The sequence below is a fragment of the Lipophrys pholis genome (genome assembly GCF_963383615.2).
Source record: "Lipophrys pholis genome assembly, chromosome: 19".
Classification (NCBI taxonomy): domain Eukaryota; kingdom Metazoa; phylum Chordata; class Actinopteri; order Blenniiformes; family Blenniidae; genus Lipophrys; species Lipophrys pholis.
Window position 1 is genome coordinate 11933083 of NC_137647.1, and position 24547 is coordinate 11957629.

At 41.0% G+C, this 24547-nt stretch overlaps 1 protein-coding gene across 1 annotated transcript in view; it reads right to left on the reverse strand.

Moving 5' to 3' along the window:
• The window catches only part of grin2aa (glutamate receptor, ionotropic, N-methyl D-aspartate 2A, a), a 146216-nt gene that overhangs the window by 40596 nt on the left and 81073 nt on the right, over window positions 1–24547 (reverse strand). Inside the window, exons 3-4 of the mRNA XM_080488682.1 lie at window positions 8728–8894; window positions 4467–4895 (exon numbers count right to left, since the gene is read on the reverse strand). Of these exons, the coding sequence (XP_080344808.1) occupies window positions 4467–4895; window positions 8728–8894 (596 nt within the window). The remainder of the gene's footprint in view (window positions 1–4466; window positions 4896–8727; window positions 8895–24547) is intronic.

Here is a 24547-nt window from a genome sequence, read left to right on the forward strand (position 1 = left end):
TGTATATTTTAATCAATCAACTCTCGCTACTTATTTTTTTACTCTCTCAGTTACTGCAATATTCGCATGACTTTCAATAGTTTTCACTTAAGTGAAGAAACTATAATAATGACAGATGAAGGCGTCAGATTGTATAAATGTCAGCTCACATTTGTTTCAGGTTGCTAAAACATCACATTTACTGGAGAAACAGGCAGACATTTTTCATGCGGCTGTCGGGACGGTTGCGTTACTTCGGGATGAATGAGGCACTCCTACTTCAATATACAGGAGTTTAGTGAAGCAGTAACAGAGCTGCTCCTCACTGAAGGAAACAGGCTCTGTGATAAATGCTCCTGCATGAGACCAAATAATCCAGTAAGACTTAAACACGTTGCTAATTTTAGAACTGTATTCAGTTGCTGATATATCACTGCCAAACGTTGCAGGATATAGTCGTATTTTACTTTGATAAAGGTATTCAGAATACTGTCTGTATAGGATATTTGTCAATGTGAATATAATCACATGCAATTTTTAGGCACTTTAAACTAATGTGTGGAACATCTGTGGCCCACAAAGCAATAGTAAGGAAGTGACTGCATAGGGAATTTAAACGGAGTTAAAACATCTGTTCACTATCTAAAAGAAGATGAGGCCGCAAAAAAAACTATAGTATTCTCAAAAGACCTAACTGTAGCTTTGGCTATGGTAAATTTAACTGCCATCTGTTTTCTTTAGTTTTTTTTTTTGTTTGTTTGTTTTTTGGGAAGAAGGTCATGTTTATAATACTATTATTGTTAACCCTCTTAAAAAACATTGGCTGAAATCACATTGCTTGATGGAGCTCCACCACCACTGGACAGTGTTGTGTAAAATGCACACCCACTGCTGACTAATGGACACTTCATTTTGTCCGTCAGGCACTTGAAGCACATTTAGCTCATTGTTTTAAATTGGAAATTGAGAGATCTGCTTTCGCTCGGCAATCACCTTGCGCCATCAATATTCAAATTAGACTGGGTGCGTAGACTCACACACACAGGCACACGGTGCTACTTATACACACACAGGTTTGTTATATTAAAGAATAATTCAGTCCCAGTCTCACACAGATTGTTGCCTCGGAGGTTTGAGGGCTAAAAGCGCTGCTTTGTTTGCGTTTGCAGATTCTCTCACCCACACTCCCGCAAGTAGAGCTTAAAAAAAAAGAAGAACTTTGTACATTTTTGGTCCCGCCTTTTACTTTTAGTTTCTAAATGCTCAAAATTGTAGCTCTTGAGGCACTAAAGAAATGTGTTTTCTCTGTAATAATCATAGTTGCATATAAACAGGCCCATGCTGAACATAGATATTTGTTCCTATTAACTTAACAACAGCAAACATAATTTCACAAGCACGTATCTCGAGACGAGATAAAAAAATAAATCAATGTCTTTGGCAAGCGATGGTGACTTTAATGAATAATATGACACGTGGAGCGGCTTAGCAAGTTTAGATACTTATGACACACTAATGGATTTGATTCTTCTTAAACATCTTGGTAAATTATGTCATCTGCTGATAGTAATGACAAACATATGGTAGAGTGCTCACATGAACACTCCTCTGCAAGCATAATTGTGTTTTATCAGCTGAAGTCTACCAGAATATGTCGCTCTTCTTTTATAGACTCGGTTTCACTGTGCTTTATGAGTGTAGTGTGTGTGTGTGTGTGAGTGTGTGTGTGTGTGTATGTGTCTGTGTGTGTGTCCGCTGCACAGTAACGACAGCTGCCCCAGGACTCACTATGTGTGTGTAATGTGCATGTGTGTGTTTTCTGAGGTCTGACCCTCATATATCAGGTCCAAAGACTGAAATTACCTGTCAGAACAAACTACTACCACCACGTCTTCCCCACAGATACACACACACACACACACACACACACACACACACACACACACACACACACACACACACACACACACACACACACACACACACACACACACACACACACACACACACACACACACACACACACACACACACACTTGCGGACTGATAAATAAGTGCTAAAGTCTTTTAAGGCACACTGTTCACCACAGCAAGGTGAGCAGTACACTGTAAATCTGTCATGACAGAACATTCTCTGAAGGGGGGATATTTGTCTTGTTTCTAACGTGCGCATGCACATGCACAGACAAGAATACACAGTTAAACCTGCACATGCACGCACAAGATGTCACTTTGTCTGATTGCTGCACTGGCCGGCACAATTAGATAACCATTTGTCTTTTTTTCTTCTTCTTTCTTTTCAAATAATTTTTTTTATCATTTTATAAGACTGCAAAACATATTCATCTTAGATGTGCCACAGTGGATTTATCATCACACCTGTCACAAGCAGAGTGAGTGGGGGGAAAACTTCACTGAAAGCCCACACAACATGTCACTGCAGCACTAACAAGTCGTAATATTATCATTAAAACCAGACGTGTTGGACTGAGATGTGTTGACAGCGATGAAAAAGCTGACAAGTTTTGCGATAAATCAAATAATTGTCACAAGGCACAGCTGAGCGCGGTGGCATATTCAAGTGCACACATTTCAAACAGATGCATACATGATAAAATAGCAGTATTGACAACTTGCTAACAATAATGCACCCCTGAGGAAATAAAGAGAAAACTAGGTTAACTACTATGACCCTGTGTGTGTGTGTGTGTGTGTGTGTGTGTGTGTGTGTGTGTGTGTGTGTGTGTGTGTGTGTGTGTGTGTGTGTGTGTGTGTGTGTGTGTGTGTGTGTGTGTGTGTCCTCCTGTGTTCCTTGACATCCACTCATGGTCTAACAACCCACACTGGCCCATTGCCCCGACCCAGCCTTGACCAATCATGTTCCTCTTGTACCGGCCCTGAAGCCCTATTGGCTGAGCTCTCTCACCCACAACGGAGCCATCTGTGGACACTCATCACCTGGGTAACAACCTGCGGCAGCAGGGCAAGCTGGGAACAGAGACACCTGGCTCTGGGTATTTTGTGACTTCTATTGGTGGGGATGCATTTTCTGACATTTATTTTTGTGGAATACTTACTTACATTCCTATCTGGGTTGTTATACAACAAGCAATCAGTCAGATTTTACTGTCTGCAGCGGCTATAGTTTTGAGTGGGGGCTCGGAAATATTGCTGATCAGTGCCAGTAAGTCCTTTGCTCTCTCTCTGCAACTGCTGACATTTTTGTACAGCTGTGTAAACAGGCACCGTCAGTCTGTTTCTGCCACACTCAGAGGAGAATCTGCAAAGACTTGGCGTGTTGCAGTCAGCACGATGGGGAAGTCGGTGCTCAGACAAACAATCCTACATGAAATGTGAACTATATGAAGCCTAAAACACAAAAAAGTCCCTGGTTATACACAAGAAAAACTTGCAGGTTATATTGAATATGTTCATAGAGGCAAAATCAGATTACTTTAAATAAACCGGCTTAACTTGTTTCATCATAATGTGCTCTCTGTTTCAAAACTCAGTTTTCAACAACCATGAAGTTTACACTATGCGAACTTGAAACGAAAAACAACGTGAGAAAGTTAAACCAAATTATAACAGAAAAAGAATATGGTGTATTCAACAAATTAAGAATAACATCAGGACTGGGATTCCAAATTGGGATTTAACGTTGTGCCTACAATGTTTGGCCAATGCAACTAAACACTTTCTAATAGTATGTGACACTAAATTTATTTCTAAAGTGGTGGAAATACACAACACTTCTGACTACTGCTTTTTTCAGTTTTTTTGGATGCACATTAAGGATTCAAATCTAGTAAGTTTGCATGAGATTTTTCAATTTCACACATCATTATCTTGGGGGGGAAAAAAACCCCAAAAAAACCATGTGATGTAAACACAGGTTGTGTGCATCTCCTGCCCCTCCGCCAGATGGAAAGCCAGACAGAGCTGGCAAGACCTGCAACATCTCCCACTGGCTGCTGGGGAGGGCGAGCACATGATGAGGGGAGCAGAGGAGAGTGAATGAGAGATGGAGGAATAAATGAGAAGAGGAACAGAAGGAGTCATCAAGGAGCTCTTCAATTTTGGAGAGCACTCATTTGTAGCGGCTTCCCGCTGTTAGCCCCAGCTTCAATTTCTTCAGTTACTTTTTTTTTTTTTTTTCCCCCACTGCTTAAATAACAACCCCCCCCCCCCCCAACTTCCATTCACCTTCTCTGTTCCCTCTTTGACTCCTACGCTTTCTCTTTTCTGTCAGCTCTCACACTCAATCCTCAGTCTTGTGTGCAGTAATTGCATATTTCTTCAATGTCACACCTGAATCAGGGGAAACTTAAAGGAATCTGTAATTATTGAGAAGAAGGGTGAACTGTGGTAAGCAACATCGGATCCAAACAGACTCATCTATGTGTAACAACAAAGCTACCTGTGTGGAAGCGAACTGACTGCAAAAATCCATTAAAGTGTAATTTCAATGCGGCCACTTTGCTTACTTATGTAGTGCACTGGGAGGCAGCTTGGACGTCTTCTCCATTTGGCCGTAGCAGGACGTCTTGGCTTCAGGAATGTCGCCAAACTCTTCTAACATGGCCACTGCTGCCGACGTTATGATCCCCAGACCGTCTCGCACCCGTGCCTCCAGAGGGTAGTCCCAGTCGTCGTACGACACTGAAATCATCCCTGACGGAAAGTCGTCTGGCGTTATATCCGGGTTTCCGGTGGTGAGCGATGGCACAATCCAGATGTATCCAAAACCGGTGAGGCCCAAAGAACGAGCCTCCTCCAGGATGATAACGGCCTCGTCCTTGGAGCAGTAGAGCAGCACCACCGGGGACTGGACCTTCTTGAGCATGATCTGAGACCGGCTGTCTTCTTCGACCGCGTCCAGAGTGATGATATTCTGCAGGTCCCAGCCCACGAAACTGAAGGAAGCATAACGAGGACAGGAGTGAAGTGTTAATATTAAACTAATAGACTATTAACTTTGCTCAGGTGCTGGCAAGGGCAGTTATAATTATCCATTATAATTAATATCAATGTTAAGTGCGACATGAATTCTAATAGGAGTAAAGTGCTTATTGTCGGGGGAAACACATTAGGGCTAAATGGGATGTGAATGCTAAAGCTGCTCCTGTGTAATGATTCTCAGCAGGTTTCTGCCCACACAACTAAAGGACAAGGAGAACAAAACACCGGCCTGTTTGTGTGAAAGGTCTGATGCAACACCGACGGCACCAGCGCTAATTGGGGACAAGAGTTTTTAGAAAACGGGGCTTTTGTCAATGTGGACTACAGCTTCAGAAAAGCAGGTTCGTGCAGAACTGTGGGCGAAACATACATGTTTGACTCAATCAAGTGCTAGAAAAATCAATAAAAGACAAATGATTTTCCATAATGCCAACACATTCCCCTTCAAATTTGTTCTTTTGCCAAACAGCAGAAATGGGCAGAGAGAGAAATAACAAGCACTCAACAGAAATTATAATGAATTCCGAGCATATCGAGCTTTTCCAGTGGGACTTTTTTTCCCCCACAATATCCTGCAGAAACAGCAACAAAACATAAGAAAAGGCCATTATGTTAGTAATTAAAGAACATAAAATGTCATAAAGTGGTAGCAGGGTATAGGCTCAGGAGCACGAGTCCTCCATGGCAGCGTTAGAGACACATAGACACTTGTCTGTGAGCGTTACACATTGTGACACATGGCAGGAAAAAGATGGGTGCAGCTACCCATCACGTGAGGATCTCGCAAAAGACGGATAGTGTAACATGAGAGTGATTTGGGACTCGCTGTCTTCTTCTGGCTGTCCAAAGTGATGATGGTCTACAAGTCCCCCATGAAAAAAACTAGGAGAGAGACAGTCATTTATACTCACATGCACAGGCAAAGAGAATGAAAGAGATATAGAAAGAGTGTTGACATTTATGGGAAGACATAGTCAAGTCAAGATGAAAAAGGAGTAGGCAATACATTTTGGGGTTTTTTTTGCACCAAAAATAACAAACAAAAATAAAAAAACCCTGACTATGCAGGAAACATCTTTTTCATTGAGAAAATTGTTAATTTTGCTACTGAGAATTCTGATTTGTCCCCTTCAGCACAGGCTGTGCATGCAGATCAATCACCTTGTTTGAAACAGACGACGGCATATTTTCTGTGTCTGAGATGATCATCCAGGTAATCGGTCCAACGCCTAAACACTCCTGTCCAAAACCCTTTTCTGTCCCCTTTAATCTGCAGATTACACAGACAGGCAGACCACCTCCCTGTCTGCACTCATCTCCAGCAGACAGGCTACATATGGAGGCATTCGCAAAATACATTCCTCTATTCCCCTGGAGTATACGTCAAGAAGGCTTTTGCACACAAAAATATGTTCTCGGAGACAGATTTGATTCATTGAATTGTCTGGATTAATTTTCTGTTGTGAGTGATGATCATCAGTAAAAACACAGTAAAAAAAACCCAACAACTGCCTGTCTGTGAAGTTACTGTGCGCCAGCTCCTCGCTGACAGGGAAGCTACAGCAGTTAACTGAAGATAATTGACCTAATTATTTATGTTTTTATACACAACAGGATCATTTATTAACACTAGTGCAGGTGTGTGCTTTAATGCAGGTAGAGATTGATCTCAATGATGCCGGAGCAGCTGGAAGGAAGCATTGTGCTTAGTCTGCTTTTGTTTTGCTCGCTATCGTTCAGTTCTGGGTCTCAGTGTTTTGCCACGCTCCCCACTTTAGTTCAGTGTGTGTAGTAAAATGTCGTCAATAAATTCCTTTCTAGCAGATTTTGGTACATGAGCCATATGTTTGACAGCGCATGGTTGTGCAGTGGTTTGCAGTTTCGTCTCAGCGGGACGGTGTGTGCGCGCAGGTTTCCTCCAGGTACTCTGGTTTTCTTCCCACGGGCCAAAAATATGCACATGAGGCTCATTGGCGACCCTAAATAGCCTCTAGATGTGAATGTGAGTGTGTGTGTGGTTGTCTGTCGCCTTTAGTGAGCTCCGGTGCCCCACAACTCTGCACAGGATTAAGCGGCGTAGAGATGAATGAATACTGGTTCATCATTCAAATGGTACATTTGTCTTTAGCTGCTCTGTTTTATTCACCACACGTGATTTCAACTTGCACTGTGAACAAGTTTTTACATCGGATGCTCTATACGCTCCTGTGAAATGTTCATTTTTCTGTTATTGAGTTTTTGACCCTTTTTGCTCCCTTTACCGAACAGCTTCCAATCTGCTCATATGCAGCTGACAGATTGCAAACAAATGTGCAACACGTAGAACAACAGCCAAAGTTAAATTTGTAGACTTTGTTGTCATTGTGACCTCCATTTATCCGTTGCCGTTCCAAATGTAATTAAAACGATTGTTGCCCCTGTCACGGGAGAGACAGAGGCACACAGCTGTTAAGCAAGTTTCAACATGAAGAGTAACGGCTAATGAGGAAAACTTCAGCTGGGTTTTAATATATCAGAGGCTACCAGCACCACCTCTTGCCAACATTTTAACACTGCTGAACATGTGTCATAAATACAGCAATTTTTTGGGTCACAAATTATGGCTTGCTGTTCTCCTCAGCAGTAATTTTTTTTTTTTTTCTTATTCTATCTGCTGAGCCCTGCAGCATCCGTCAAAATGACCTAAAGTGCCGGCAAACAGCGAGCCCACATGTGTAGTAAAACCTACCTGTCAGCTACGTTAATTCTAAAAATGCTGATGAAAATCTTTTAGGTTGACTGTCTTTAAAAAGTATTTATGGATAAGACAGAAAATAAAAGTGCGTGCGCAGTAAGTTCCAGTCATTCTGAAAACATGATAGATTGCATCTGCATAGTTCCCCTTAATGAAATGAGTTGGCATCGGAAGATAATTTCGGGAACATTAACAGTAAAGTATATGGATGTGACGAGGAAGGCCGAATACACATGTATTTTATAGATTTTATTTCCATTTAAGTGCCATTTGTGTAGTGTTGCAAGTTCATGCTTTACATCACCGTATAGTAATATTGGAACGACTTTGCCCATGCAGTTTAATGCAGCAAAAATTGCATTTCTATTCTTTTATTTGTTCTAATCACGGAAAAGGCCTAATGGTGTCACGGATAACTTGTCTGTAGGGATACATATCTGTCTATTTGTAGGCTGATCTATCGCTTTGCTTCGGGGCGCTGAAGCCCATCCCAGCTGACGATAGTCCATCACAGGGCAAACACGTACAGACAGGCAGTCGCACTCGCTCGCACCCGCGGGTAATTTAAGAGTCATCGATTAACCTCAACTGCATGATTTTTGAACTGTGTTAGGAAACGCAGACGATACCCGTGCGCGCACAGGGAGATCATGCAAACAGAGCGATGCCTCCATTGTGTAAGAGGATATCACGAGAATAACCGGTTTGTGTCAATGTGATCTTTGGCCACATCAGTTTATCTTTGTGGAAAAGTGAGTGTGTGGAATTGGAAAGAAATATTTTAGAGCATTTTAAAGATATCATGATAATAATAATATTGGAGGCAAATAGCTAATGCTGCCACATAAAGAGGCATACAATTGTTTTCCACATGGTTCCGATGGCTGCTGATTCAGGCTCATCATTAAAAAATAAAAATATAAAATCACCCGAGGATGAGTAAATCAGCAGCAAGACAATTGTTCTGGAGATACAATAGAACGCATTGTATCTCAAAGAATAATGGAATCACAAACTTAATAATAATGAAGGAAGTAAGGAAGTGATCCCACCTGTTGTCCACAGTTGTCTTGAGGATGTTGATGAACTCCTGGTATCCGGGGAACTTTGACGTGACGATGGAAAAGATGTGCCAGTCGTACTCCTCCATGATGTTCAGCATCAACAGAGCCTCCTGCTGGATGGATGCACCAAACTGGAAGAAGGTGGACTTCACATCCTGAGAGCAAGAACACAGGACAGACGAGATTTAGGCCTGAATACTCATTGAGGAATTTATCTCACTTTATATAATCGTCCGCCAGCTCAAATTCAAACTGTTCAACAGAAACATCCATCAGGTGAAGGCCATTTAGGATTTGGCAAGATATGTGTATAGAAAGCCACTCATCTATCGACATGCAAGCAGGCTCGCCATGCACGCACGCACGCACGCACGCACGCACGCACGCACGCACGCACGCACGCACGCACGCACGCACGCACGCACGCACGCACGCACGCACGCACGCACGCACGCACGCACGCACGCACGCACGCACGCACGCACACACACACACACACACACACACACACACACACACACACACACACACACACACACACACACACAGAGTAATAAGCTTCTTGCAGTGGAAATATATGGATGAGGGCCTCAGAACAATTCAATTAAGACCAGATTGGATTGGTGCAGTACAGCCAAGGCTGCAGAACTCTGTGAGCCCAGTTCTGGAGATCGAGGGATGCATTCAGTCTGAATCACTCATATCCACTCCATTAAACCTGACTGAGAGTCATTTGCCACTTAATTCAGCCAGACCCAGACATGGGCTTGGACAGCACAGACAAGCACTATTACAGGTGAACAAATTAACTCCGCTCATTTATACTGTATTCAAAATGACTCATTCTTTGCCCATTAGGGTGTGCACTACTGAATTAGGTGAAATGAGTCAAAACACAGTGAAGAAGGAAAAAAAGAGAGCAGCATTACAAGCGTGTCGAGTGACAGAAGCGCAACGTTTCCTTTAGGTGTTTCTTGGGGGATCTGAGTAGATTCCTTTTAGCTGGAAATGTCATGGACTTCACAGACAGCTTACTTTGATACCACTTGTTTTGTGTCACTTGATTCCCTCATTATGAAAGAATTGGAGGTTGGTGTGTGTGCACGTGTGTTTGTGCCTTACATGAGCTGAGAAACCAAAATATGAGGAATGTCAGCTCAAAGCGAACAGCGGTATCATGTGCACTTGCATGTCCTCGTGTACAGAGAGCCTGCAGGCACAGTAATTCATCCTCAGTATGGCAAAAGCTTAAAAAGTGAGAGTTGCAGTGTGATATGGCAATCATAACGCTCTGAGCACACCGCATACATCAGTCACTATCTCATGGACTGCAGATGTCTTGTCAGGGTTGAGGAGACCTTTAGAAGGGGCACTGCAGGTAAGATGAAGACACACTGTAGTACTGGTGCAGCATTTCAAGCATGATAAAGTAATTGTTTGACACCAAAATAATTCTAATGAGTAAGGACTAATAAGAAAATACAAAAACCACTGCAGCTTACAGCATTCTGCACAGAGCATGGGTGGGATATTTTAGCTTTGAAGTTAATAATGCACCTCCTCAAACTACAATGGCATCATTGAGATTTTAATATATTTATGGCATCAGATATAAATTAAAAATTTTGAATTTTTTCCTCCTATCAGAAAGTAAAAAGACGTCTATTCGACGGCTTCCTTTTTCTTTTTTTACCCCACATTGGGAAAACACAGCAAGTCATGTCAACTTGGCTCATTTTACATTATTGTCCCATGCTCAAGGTTAGAACAAAAAATCCTATTTAGGTATTCTTTTTTATTTTCAACACACTAGTCTCGTAATAGGTCACACAGTTCTTACTAATTTTCTGCAGTTAAACTTCTGCGATAGTGAGCAGTCATTGTGTTGAGGGCATGGACTGAGCATGGTGGATCAGATCTGTAAATATATCAGGGAGCTGAATGTAATTTCATTGCTACATGCATGACCTCGCATTTTCTTTTGTGCTGCCTTGATAGCCTGGAATAATGAGGAAATTCATTGTTTGCATTATTTGTGTCAGTGTGGGCGAATGGGGAAATGGCCGTGCATCATTTCCCCCTATATGGAGGCTCTGGAGGGCTTTTTAATGGTATTGTATCTGTATGTGAGAGGTTGGCTCCTTCTACACTCGGGCTCAAGTGCTCTTCAGCGGCTCTGTCAGCAGCCCTGTGCCTGTGTCTCTGTGTGTGCGCATGTGTGTGTGTGTGTGTTCTAATGGGTTAGAAACTAAAGCGATGCCTGAGCATGGTGGGACAGGAGGGAGGTCATGCTATAAGACTTGTCACTCCCTGTCTTCATCACAGCAGAAGCCGATACTCCCACACTTTACTGCAACATACAGAGGAGGGCTGAGCACAAGGACCGTCACGGAATACAGTCTTAATTATACATAGCAATGTTTTCAAGGTGTGTTGGACTTAGTTTTGTTCATGGACTGAACAGTTGGCCCATGTTGTCAGATTTTTGTAAAATAATAATTTGTTGGACATTGTGATCTTGTAATTTGCCATCAAATGATGCTTTTTCTCATTTGTCGAAGACATATGACAAGTTTCGTCACCCATAAACGAGCAATTAATCTTTGAATTTGCTTGGAAAATGGACAAACTCAATAATGCAGAATTTTCTCTGGATAGCAACAGAAAATGGACGCCAGAGGCAACATTTTTGCTAAATTAATTTAGTAAAAGCGAACACTGGTTTTGAATAATCTCTCAAGAATTTGGTTTCACAAGGATTATGTGCGTTGTTTATAGAACTGCGGCTTTGCCTACTCATGCCGGCATGAATGGATTGAAGCTGCGAGGCATCCCAGGAGAGAAAAGCACCAAATTCCACCACGCAAAAAAAATGGAAACCTCTTTTTTTTTTTGTGTGTGTGTGTGTACCAGGTTTGTTTTCTGGTCTCGAGTGATGCTGGGCTTGTGCCTGTGCTAATGAGCAAGCCAACTAGTATCCCTTTATTTTCACTCAGTCTCATCATATCAAACCTCACAGAACTCGGCCATGCATAATAGATTGGACTGAGGTGAGGCGACCTCTGCAGACACTGAACACACACAGCCTACAACTCAAATACTGCTTGGAGTGAAGAAAAATGGTCACGCAGGTTTCGGTATTCTGTCTCAGAAATGGGTTCTTTAGGCTTGGATAACATAGAATTCAGACCAGAGTTGCCTCTTTTGAACATTTGACTGAAGCAGACTCTGAAATCCAACAAAAGTCTGGATGAGGCTCTCTTTATTCTTTCTTTCCTACCGAGTCAGATAAAACAACACCTTCCACTCCTATTCTGTTGTCTGCTGTCTCTAGTGCTCATATTTCACTTTCCAAGAAAGAAGCACCACTAGGGATATTGAAAAGACACAAAGCTTTTCATAAAGCTTTGTCTCGGTGGTCCAGCTCTCATTGAGCGTGTGAGCTGCTTTATCATATTTCATCTTCCTCTATATTCAATAACAGCTCATTAAACTTATCTGGTCGTGAATTGGAACCTGTAAGAAAAATATGTGTGAATAAGACAAAGACAAAGAGGTAGCATGAAGCTCAGCGACGCAAAAGACAATCCTATCATCGAATCATACATCTTGTATCATCTAATCTAAACTCAGCATCATGAGGGTACCCTGACCAGGTCACCAGTCAACCACAGGGCAAAAGAGAGAGACAGTCACACTCCCGCTGATGAGCAAAGAATCACAAATTAACCTCAAACACGTGGTTTTTGATAGTGGGAGGAAACATAAGTTCCCTCGAGAAAACACATGTCCATCGGGAGGTCATGCAAATGCCACACCGAGAGGCCAACCCAGACTGGGGGACATTCTGACTATGTGAGAAAGCATCCATCAGATCACTCTACGGCCCACGAAAGGAAACAAAAGATGAAACATCAAGAAAACTTTATTCAAAAAGGTAGTCAGAGTGACTTAAAAGGCAAATCAACCTGTGATTGTCAGACAGAAAAAAAAAGTCTGACACACCAGAAATCACAGATGAAGAGAGTGAATGCAGACAGAGAGAGGAAGAAAAGAGAAGATGGTGAGAAAAGAGAAGATGGGGGAGAACAGCAGAAGCAGGAGATGCAGTGACTAAGCAGCATATGATTGTTTCTAATTGGGACGGCACACAATCCGTGACATCAGAAAACAGCCAATCATCTGCTGTCATTTCACCCTTGTCAAGTGTGACATGTCTCTGCTTTTCACTCACACCTTCAGCTGGTGGCACACACACACACACACACACACACACACACACACACACACACACACACACACACACACACACACACACACACACACACACACACACACACACACACACACACACACACACACACACACACACACACACACACACACACACACGCACATTCACAGCTATTTTCCATCTCACCCGGTCTGTTGTGTTCCCAGTCCCCCACTGTTAAATTTCCCACTCGCTTGCATAAACTTAGACGCTCGCGCGCACACACACACACACACACAGACACTGTGACATAGACACACAAACACGCACCTACCCCACGGGGCAGGACAGTGTGTCTAAGTTGAGATCGAGGGGAGTTATAAATAGTAGTCCTCATATCCTCTGCTGTAGATAGCAGCATGCACTGTCTAGTCTGATGGCACACACACACACGCACATATTCAAAAACATCACACACAAGCACACATGTATAAAGAGATGAGTGTGCACTGGATTGTGGGATGAGTTTGTGGGGTAAACACTCGCCAAGATAACGGCCAGACGATACGCACGCACGCCAGCACCTGCATATATTTGTCATACACGAATGTCATACGTGTCACAGTATCGTTTATATCTGCCACGGATATCCTGTTATCTGCAGCTCTGCAGTGTCCAGGAGAAACACACTGATATGACAAAAATTCCTTAGTGGCCAGTAACTAAATATAAACAGACAGGCATAAAAATAGCTTCAGCAAAACAAAGACCAAGGAATATCGGTGGAAACAAACTGAAATGTCAAGCAGAGAGCACTCGCCATTTGAACTGAAGCGATGCAGTGACCACAGCCAAGAACATAATAAATACATTAGTTTAATTAGGCTCAGAAGGATAAAAAAAAAAAAGAAAAGAATGATTACTGTGAATGTAAAATGTGTTTCACCAGACGAGATTACTTTCCTGCCAGTGAAGAATGGTGACTGAAATCCTACGTATGAACTGCAGCAGTGCTGGAGACAGAGAGAGCTGAAATTTACCAATAATATACAAAGGGATGTTAGTCTCTGTGAAGCTCTTGCCAAAGGACTTTAGACGCTGCAGATAAGGGATATCTCTGTATTCTTTCTTAAACTGGTGTTAGCTGGGTGACATCACAGTCAACATGCTCTATGAAGAGAGCATGCAAACCAGGACCCTCTGCTGGCTGAGTCGGCTCACAGCTGTAGGGTTTGACCCAGACTGTCATGTAAGCACATTAGCAGTGTTTCTGTAATTACTCTCACTGTCGACAGAGGAGACACTGCAGGCTTAACATGTTGATGAAACAAATCTGCAGATTACAATATGTATATTATCAGACATGCATTCTTTTAAGCTTTATTTAATTATTTGTTCAGCCCTATAGTTACACCGACTATCATAATGGTTTGAACTCGTCCTTTCTAGTGTTTGGGAATACTTGATTCAACCCGATATTTAACAACGCCAAGCTTTAGATGATCAGAATAGGTTATGTCACGTGATCAAAGGTGATGCGTTCTAGATGTAACTGACATTTCCAATAGCCGCCGCCCGACTCGCGGTTATTGCAGCTGGCTTTCGGTTAGTAAGCATTCACAAATTCAGCGAGTGAGTCATCCGCAGTTTGGCATCTGATGTGAAAACAACTATTCATTAAAAAAAAAAAAAAAAAAAAAAAAAGATTTTTGACAATATTCTGACACAATTCGAAATATATAAAAAAAAAAAACTACAAGCCATCAGCCATTAGTTAAAAACTGAACAATTAATTAAGGGATACTTTAATGAAGTGTATTTTCTGTCTGCAAATCAGTAAAGCATGTTTGCACTCTTGCGCACTTTCTTATTTTTAAAAGAAGAAACTATATTTTCACTCTGTAAAAAACGGTCCACTTTGTGCACCAAGGCTTTCTTTTTTAATATCATCTCTCATATCAAAGCCTGACAAGGAGAAGTTGATGAAGCAATATGTGAGAAAGTGGATTTAAAAAAAAATAAAAAAACATAATAAAGTAAAATGAATAGATTTGTTGCATAAACCACATGAAAGATAAGATTAAATCTTAAAAAGTTTTTAAAGTATCACTATGCAGGATTTTTGCATTTGAGGGTGCACATAAATACATAAACAAATAAACAAATAAATGAATATATGAATGAATGAATGAATGAATGAATGAATGAATGAATGAATGAATGACATATTTTGTCACCCTGCCCTTACAATTATGACAGACAACCAGCGTTGGCTGGGAAATACACAAAAAGACAAGAGCGAATACTTACTTGAACTGATTTCTATAGATAGAAAAGACATTTTCTATTTAAAAAAAACACAGGTCATGCGTAAAGGGGTTAAAGCCACGTTTTTTATTTAATACAAGTTAAATGCATATTTTCTAAACTAAACTAAATGCATGGGACTCAATCCAAATTCATAGCCTGACGCAAACTTCTAAACCTATTAGGGCTTTGGTAGAAAGAGAAAACAAAACATCTTATTAAGATTTTATTTAACCTGATGCATTGTTTCGTATAATGTTGATAAAACCCTTTAAGTGTGACTTGAAAATCTGTCTGATAACCATCGAGACAATATCACCCATACAATCCACAATAAAATACCATTAAGATGCGCACATAACGTTAATTCTACTACTCGCTTGTACATCAATATGTTTTTACTCTTGACCCAGAAGAACTATCATCACTCTAACACCATTGCTGCAGTAATGCCTTTCACTTTGAGTCCATTATTTGAGTTTACTGCATGCTTCTGCAAATGGATTCGGAGTCTGCAGCAGCTTGTTCGGTCTTTACTGGATTACAGTGTTTTAAAACAATAAGCAGATTTCGTGGTGGCACTGTGAATGAAGAATGTGTGCTTTAAAAATGCGTTGGGCCATGAGTGTAGGGAGCGTATATCCTTTGCTTGTGTGGGATAATAATTATAGGAAAGCCACCGTCTTCATCAACACTGGAGGCTGCATGCACGCACCAACGGAAAGAGAGAGAGAGATTATTAAACAAGGCTGTGTTTGACGTCATAGAGGAATATTTTTGGCATGAATGCAGTCCATTTTAGCAGATAACACACACAGTGGGGAGAAGGAGACCTATTCAAAGTTTATCACACAGGGAAAGTGTATGCGTGCACGTGTGTGTGTGTGTGTATGTGTGCATTATTGCTGCGGTTCCTCTGTCAGGACTTTTTAACAAGCATTCGAGCCCCCACGGGAAAACACTGACAAAATAACATCATCCCTCTCTCTCTGTCTCTATCTTTGTCTCTCTGTGTTTGCCCTCTTCTCCCACTCACTCTCCTCTCTAATAAGTCCAATATCTTCCTCTCTGTGTCTTCCTTTCTTTTCGTTAACTCTCTGTCCAGGGGCTCTGTCTTTCTCGCCTTATTCTATCCATCTCGCCTTCTTCGACCCACCCACTCCCTACCTCTGCGAATAAGGCCAATATTCTGCTTGGCTCCTCTGAGTCTCCACATTGCACCTGAGCAGGCATAGCCTTTGTCACAATTTATTTCTAATTCATCAAAATGAAAGTGAACACACTAAACATGATGTAAACGCCTCAATTAAAGTAACAAAACAAGACAATTATCTGCGTTTACCTCACCAGTATTATAAAATGTGTATTATGTCTAGCATTATTTAGATGCAACACAGTGGTGCAGTAGTGAGCACTTTCACTATGTATCATTCGAAATCAATACCAACGTAGGTTTGGTTGTGCTCAGTAGTGAGATTTTACTTTTAAATAGACTACATACTGTAAATCATTTTTATTTAAGATAACAATACAAACTGTAATAATAATAATAATAATAATAATAATAATAATAATAATAATAATAATAATAATACAATATGATAAATAATTTGTAAGTACAATAGCCCAAAGATATTACTCAATTAAAATAGGCCTGTTTTTTGTTTTTTTAATTCCTTATTCCAATCCTGCTGAAAAGTCATTTTATTCCTTTTATAAATTTGAAATATACCAGAGGCAAACTGAGTATTTATTGAGATATTTTTCTTTGATTAATGACTTAAAACACATAACAAAATACAAAAGCATGACAGAATACCGTCAAATCGATGAGGAGGGATCCCATAAAGATTAATAACTCTTTTAACCAGTCTACTTATTGTAATCTGATTAGAATATCCTCTTTCTCCAGAGACCTGCTTGTTATTTACTGCTGCCACATTTCTCCTGCTTTCACTGCACTTACACTGCACATATTGGGCATCTCACACCTGTCACATGCACAGTAATTGCTTGGACCATTATAGAGTCATCATTATGAAAATTATCATCGCTGTCAATATTGCCATCATCTGCAGCCATAGCCATCATAATTATTCTCTGCATCATAGCTGCATCTATTATGATTACCTAATTCTATCATTTTCCTTCCTTCTAGGTCTGCCATCATTTCTTTTTTTGTCAGTTACCCTTGTGTTTTTCATTATTTTGTACTAACCCATTATGTGTTCCTGCCTTTTAAGCTTCTTTATTTCCATGTAAGTATCCTCTTACCTTTGAAGCTTTTGAATAAACACAAAAAAGAAGAAAAAAAATCAAACTGGGTAATGCGAATCATATTCAAATAGGACTCTGAATTAGGAGTCACTACACAAGCTGACCCCTCAGTTCAGTCATACTTTGTTAAAAACATCAGGACAATTTTTTTTTTTAACTAGACATCTTTTTATCTGGTTTGCTGCTGAAACCGTATAAAAAAAATAGGGCGTATGGAGAACATGCAAATGCAAAAAAAAAAAAACTTGTTTTCTAGTTCTGAGGTGTTAATCAGTCCATGTCCTTTTATTCTAATAATCAGGATTGAGTAACAAACTACAAATATACACATTACTGTCATAGTGTTTTGGGGTATCAGTACTTAGATGACATTACTTTTAATGTATGTACATCATGGACATTGCTACTTTTCAAGTGTTCTCAAAATGAAAATACCCACTATTTGATTAAATATTCAAACCTTTTAACCTCCATTAGCTGGCGTTTATTCTTTCTTTTCTTTTTTTATCAGGGAAAATACTTTCTCTTTATCTAAACTTGTTAACAAAGTGAATACTAATATATAATATTTATATAATGCACGGCTGTCAAACACATTTTAATTCACGGGCTACATACAGTCTAATATCATCTTGAATGGGCCAAACCAGTAAAATAGTGCTATAATAACCTTTAAATTGAAACTTTATAGATTGTCTTTGTTGTGGCGTATAGTATAGGTGCTGAAAATGTTGGTATTTTCACACAAACAAACTACAATGGTATTTTCACACATACGACTACAATCCCAACAGGAAGTGGATTGGAGCCTCTTGCAGGCCAGCTTTAGCCAACGTTTGACACCGTTGATATAATGCATTTCCTTGTCTGAGAAATATGCTTTGGAAATTCATATTTTATCCAGGTAAACCCCCCCAAAAAAAGAATGCCGGCTATTTACAAAGCAATGAAATGTGCTTAAAAAGTAATCAAAACTGTACTAGTTTATGAAAAAAAAACTGTACTTAAAACATACTTTACAATTGTTATCAACATTACTTTTACTTTTAAGTTTGTACAATTTAGGTAACGTTACAGTAACTCTACTGGGGAGTGGTCACTCAGAGGGTAGAGGTGCCAGTTTTGGGGCTGCAAGTTCACTTGTTTGAATCCCACTAAATGACGAATAACTGCGGGCCTCTCAAGCCTCAACGGCTCTCTGTGTTGCACTGCAGCAGCCCACCAGCACCAGAGGGTTCCTCATGCCCGTCCAAATGCCTGAATGATCGGTGAGCGTCGTGTCAGTTGTAAAAAAGTGCGCCAAATCTAAAATGCAGATCACTTGATCCACTGAAGCAACACCGGAAGGGGGTGGTTGGGCATGAGTTAAAATGTTTTGATCCGCCTTTTGAAAATAATAATTATAACAAAACAAAACAACAACAAATCAATTAAGGCAGACAAGCATTCAAAGTCATGGATGCACAATGACACACATGATCTACTCAAATAATGGAGTTTGCAAGTGTTCCCTGATTCTCCGAGTGTGTGTTTGTGCCAGGGGGATGTTGTATCACGCTGAGTTCATTCCAAAGACAAAAACAACATCATATAAACCTCAGCTCCAACTGAATGCAAGAACCCCGACCACCCAGGAAAACAGGGAAAATCAAAGACCTCAAAGGCCAGCTCCACGCAGGAACAAAACACCTAAACCTGCATGTACGAGATCGTGAAACCCGCAAAAGGAAAGGCTGCGATGACATGGGGTTGCTCGAGCACTTCTCTGGTGTGAAATCATTTTTCTTTAATGTCACATTTTCAGGAATGACATTTGAATACTTTCCGCACAGAACAGCAAAGTAGGTTTGATCTTTTAGCTGGCACACATAAAGGATACAAAAGGCAAAAGCGGCACGCACACAAAGAAACACTCGGAAACAGAATAAAATGGAAATAAACAAGGAATAATAATGCTTTAATTCAGAGAAAATTGGCTTAGTCAGGTCAAAAGCGTAGCAAATATGTTCATGTTGAACAGACTGACCAATGGTGAGCATATGTTCCGAAATAAAAGTTATATCCCCAATGCTTCAATATAAGCTCAGTTTAATTATAGCGCTTCCAATACTTTTAAACTCTGCTTTAATGTGTCCTTTTACTGTGTCGTGAGGGGATAGCGTGCACATTTTGTGCTCATTTGAATGAATGTGGCCACAACCAGAGCATGCTGCTGTATCTTGCAGTCACACTGAAACTGATGCTTATCCGGTCCTCCTCCTCGTATTCGGAGAGGGGATTGCTTACTCCATGGTAAGTAATTTCAAAATCACACTGCAGTATCCACTATTAAGCAAATAAGTTCAAAAGGTTGTAGCAACAACACATTGCGATGTGACAGCAGGCCAAGCTCATGATAAGATGAGCTGCGGCGCTGGCTGAACGGAAGAGTGAACACATTATTGACTAGAAGTCACATCAGCTGTAATTTCCTCGAACTTCTAAAGCAAGAATAAAGAAATGGGTTTGAAATCCAGGGAGTGTATAGTCAAAACACGTCTTATTGTTCAGCCCTCCCTTTTCTTTAAGAAGTGACAACCTCCTGAAACTTGTTCAGTTAGAATATATCTAATGACTTATCATGGCTAACGAAGCCAAAAAAAAAAAGGTTGGACTTCCTGCTGATGTTTCAAAAGATAAAAAGCTGTATTTTCAATCTAAAATGTTAAAATGTCGAATAGGAATTAGATATAAAGGCGTTTCATACCACAGTCGAACCAGGTTTTGCGATTCATAACTCACAAGCATGATGCATCGCTGGCAGTGAGATTTATATTCCATGACACAGTTACTTTATCCATCCATTCATCCATCTACCCTCATACATACCTGCTTGATCCAGAGGGAGATGGAGCCTATCCCAGCCAACAGAGGGTGAAATTGGAGGTACATCCGACACAACAACCGGTCCATCACCACCACCGTTACCCATTATGAATTCAAATGTTCATATTTGAGCAACAGTGAATGTTTTCCACTCATTTTAGCTATCAGACATCTAAGAGTAAGACGTAACACAAAGCACATGTCACAGCCCGTCTTATAACCTTCTGCTTCGACCCTGACTTACAACTATATAAGGGCGAATCGATACTGCATAATGTGCTGATAGTTTCCGCCACGGATATGCATCAGTCAGCTCTTATGGTCAACGCTAACTATGCTGGCCGTATCAGTGATTCATCACTGCTGCCAAACGACAGACTGACACTGACACCAAGAGACCTACTTTGAAGAGGACGACACAGAGCGGGGAGGGCAGGAGGCACGAGTGGAATGAGTGGCAGGAAGATAGATGAGGAAGAGGCCGCAGCCATGTCAAAGAGCAAGTGTGGGGAGAAAAAGAAAGTAAAGGTGGTGGAAAGGAAAAAAAAAAGTGACGATGAACTGAAAGAACACACAGGTGACAGAGAGATATGATGCAGGCTTTAAAGAACTAATTCCACATGTTGGGAGGACTGCAGAGGAACACCAGCTTTTGCACACTGACATAAGGACACAACTTGGACATTCGATTTATATTGTTGTCTCATCTTTAAAATGCACTACTAAGCATGTTTGCCAAAAAGGTAATTGATCCCCATGAATGCGCCTTGGCTGGGAAATAGATGGATGGCAACGCGAGGCTTTCCCCTCCCTGCTTCTTCCATTGCAGCACCTTGCTCTACTCAGATCTGATCACATTCACGCCAGTACATTCATCGTTAATGTTATGGCAGAGATGCAGGGGAAAAAAAAAAAAAGGAGAGTTCAGAAGATCTCAGATAAATACAGGTGTAAATTCACACACGACCTTCTCTTTTACATGAAGAAAGCGTGACTTAAGTGATATGACCCCAAACCACATTGTCTTCTCTAAACTCTCCCATTTCCATTTGATTGGCTGCCAGCGAGGCCTGCAGCATAATTGGCTGCATTTCATTGGCCAAGCAGACGGACAGCACCCTTGGGAGGACTCCCATCAGGCAATATCTGTTAAGAACTCACGCACACACACATAGTTTTACACACACACTCCTACACACCCACCAATCCATGTGCATGCGTGCACGCACAGACACACACATAGGGACCGGGGGGGAACTCCCTAATGCCTAATGTACCTCTTGCTATCACAGATGGGTCACTTACATTTCCAGGCACAAGAGCAATGAAGAGGGGCAGATGAAAAAAAGAAAAAAAAAAAGTGAAGTGGAAAAAGATTGGATGAGAGAAAAACCACAAAGGACTGGATAGAATGATGGAAGAGAGTGATCAGGGAGGAGGACAGGTGAGGACAACGTCAAGGGACAGAAGGATTATGGTTAAGCAACACACAGTGAACACCGTAAACTGACATCTGTCCGAACATATGGAGAGACTCCATACAGATTTAAATATCTGTGATTAAGAGGAAGATTTCTTTTAAATGCAGCTGTCACCCGATCGTGTCCCCAGATGATCTGTCACTAGTTTCTCTGAATCCAGAGGCGGTTTAAATCAATGTGCACGATTAGTTAATAGTACATCAACATCTTGTCGTTGCTCCTTTCTGCCTTTAAGGCACGATCATGAACTTGCTGCTCTAATTTTACGGCCCAGACCACTGAAACAGTCATTTTACATGTTATACGTCCATCTTCAGGTCAACAGGTTGCTAATCCATCACAGGTTCACGGCAGAGACACACACACACACACACACACACACACACACACACACACACACACACACACACACACACACACACACACACACACACACACACACACACACACACACACACACACACACACACACACACACACACACACACACACACACACACACACACACACACACACACAGTCTCTCACTCTCTAAGGCCCCATTTTCACAACAGCGTTTCAAGTCAAAACACAGTTTTTGCATTTTTGTTTCACATTTACATGGAAATGTTTTAAAGGCAATACCTGTTTACACGGAAACGGCAGAAGTAGTTAGTCAGGATACAGTGGGTGCTGATGTTTTTCTATTTTTGTTGGTAATGACACCACACAGAGATGGTATATACAATACATTCTGTACATTTAAGAGTACAGTATATTTGTATGGAGAGAGAGACAACGAAGTTGGATAACTATTATGGGTGACTGAACTATAAAACTACCAAGTCCCAGGAGAATATAGACTGGGAGCCATTCAACCATTGCTGTTTTGTCCATCTTCTCCCGCTTGCACTGACAAACTATTTACTATGACTGTGGTGTGCATGTGCAGCAGTAGCAGAGTTTCAAAAAGTTGCGTTTTCAGTGGCTCTTAACACCATCGTTGTGTAAATTGACATCGAAAAGCAAGTTTTCCATTTTCACTTGAAATTGTTCACGTGTAAATGGGGCCTAAGTTTGTATTGTTTCTGAATTGTGGGACAAAGCCAGACAACTCCAAAATTTTTACAAATGTAAACTTTGCACATGAAGGTCCTGAGCAGGAAGACATTAGCAGTGAGACCAGAGTGCTCTTCATTACACCCCGCTTTCAAACATCAGGCAGAAACATATTTTTATTTCCACTTTGCTTTCATCTAATCAAACTTTCAGAGTCAAAGCCGGTTTCTGCCCTCCTTTTCAATCCACTGCAGAATACAAGCAATAAATTAGAACTGTTTGGTTAATTTCACCAATTAATCTTTCTCCCCTTTTTTACCAAAGCATTGATCAGCGCAAAACAATCAGAAATGACTGACAACTGATATTGTCCTGACAAGTGAAGACGTGTTGCCTCTTTTCCACACAGATGGCAAGATGCTAAATATTTAAAGTATGTGAACTGTTAAAGGACAAATCTGAAAATAACTGTTGGAAAAAAACATGTTCTGCTTATCGTGCAGTGAAATAAAATACTTACATGCATATAGCCAGTTGCTTTCATATTAATGTATTAGGTGTTGAGAGATTGAGTGTATGATAAAAAATGATGAAAAACGTTACCATCAGAATAAACGGATATATAGATCTTCACATATTTCCCTTTATGTTATATAGCGCAATCATACAATCGCTTTGGATTAAGACAGAATTAGCGTGAGACACTTGAATAAGCCAGCAGTTATGTGCTGGAAACATAGTAAATGCCTATGTACTGGATTTAGAAGCTAAGTGGGATGGGAAACTAGAATGAGTCATCCACGTTGCTGGTTCGCGCCTGAACATCTTGGAGAAAGCGGGTCGTCCTCGCTTAGCCTTGCTGCGGTCTCTCGTATGAGAACTCAGGACAGTAATACTGTCTGACTTGAGTCGTGAGTGGAGAGGAGCATCTGTGGATCACTGCTCACACAAAGGAGGCAGAGAGACTCAACTGGGTCACAAACACATTTGTACAGCAAGGTTTGAGCAATACGTTTTTCGGTTTTGTTTTTCAAAGGCAGCACAGGAGTTCCTTGTAAATCCGGTCACGACGGATTTCTTTTTCTTTTTTTTTTCTCTCCCTCTGAAATTGTGTGCCACACAGCGAGGGAAAAGCACACTTGGAATAGCAGGACTTGACCGTAGAAATGCACCTAATGAAACTGAAAATAAAATTGTTCTTCAACGTTTTAACAGTAGGTGATCAGAGCGGCGGAGAGGGGAGAGGAAATAAAGGAGACGGAGTTAGAGGAGAGGAGAGGAGACAAAGTTGGTGACCCACTTTGTCGCTCTCAAAGTTTCAAATCCTCTTTAAAGAGAGACTGAGTTGTGGCCAAGAATTTGGGGAGACACACACATTCACGCACTTGCACACATACATTATACATACAATGCATGCGCACACGCACGCACAGGCGAATGCAAAAACACACACACACACACACGCACGGCAGTGACCCCAGACACCATGAATAATGAAGCAAGTGCTGCTTTTATTTAACACCGCATTAGCTCTTTACATCACCTAATAATGGCAGCACTGAACCACACTAACACACACTCGCACACACTTCTGCTAGTGCTCGATACGGTTTGTTAGTTTTCTCAT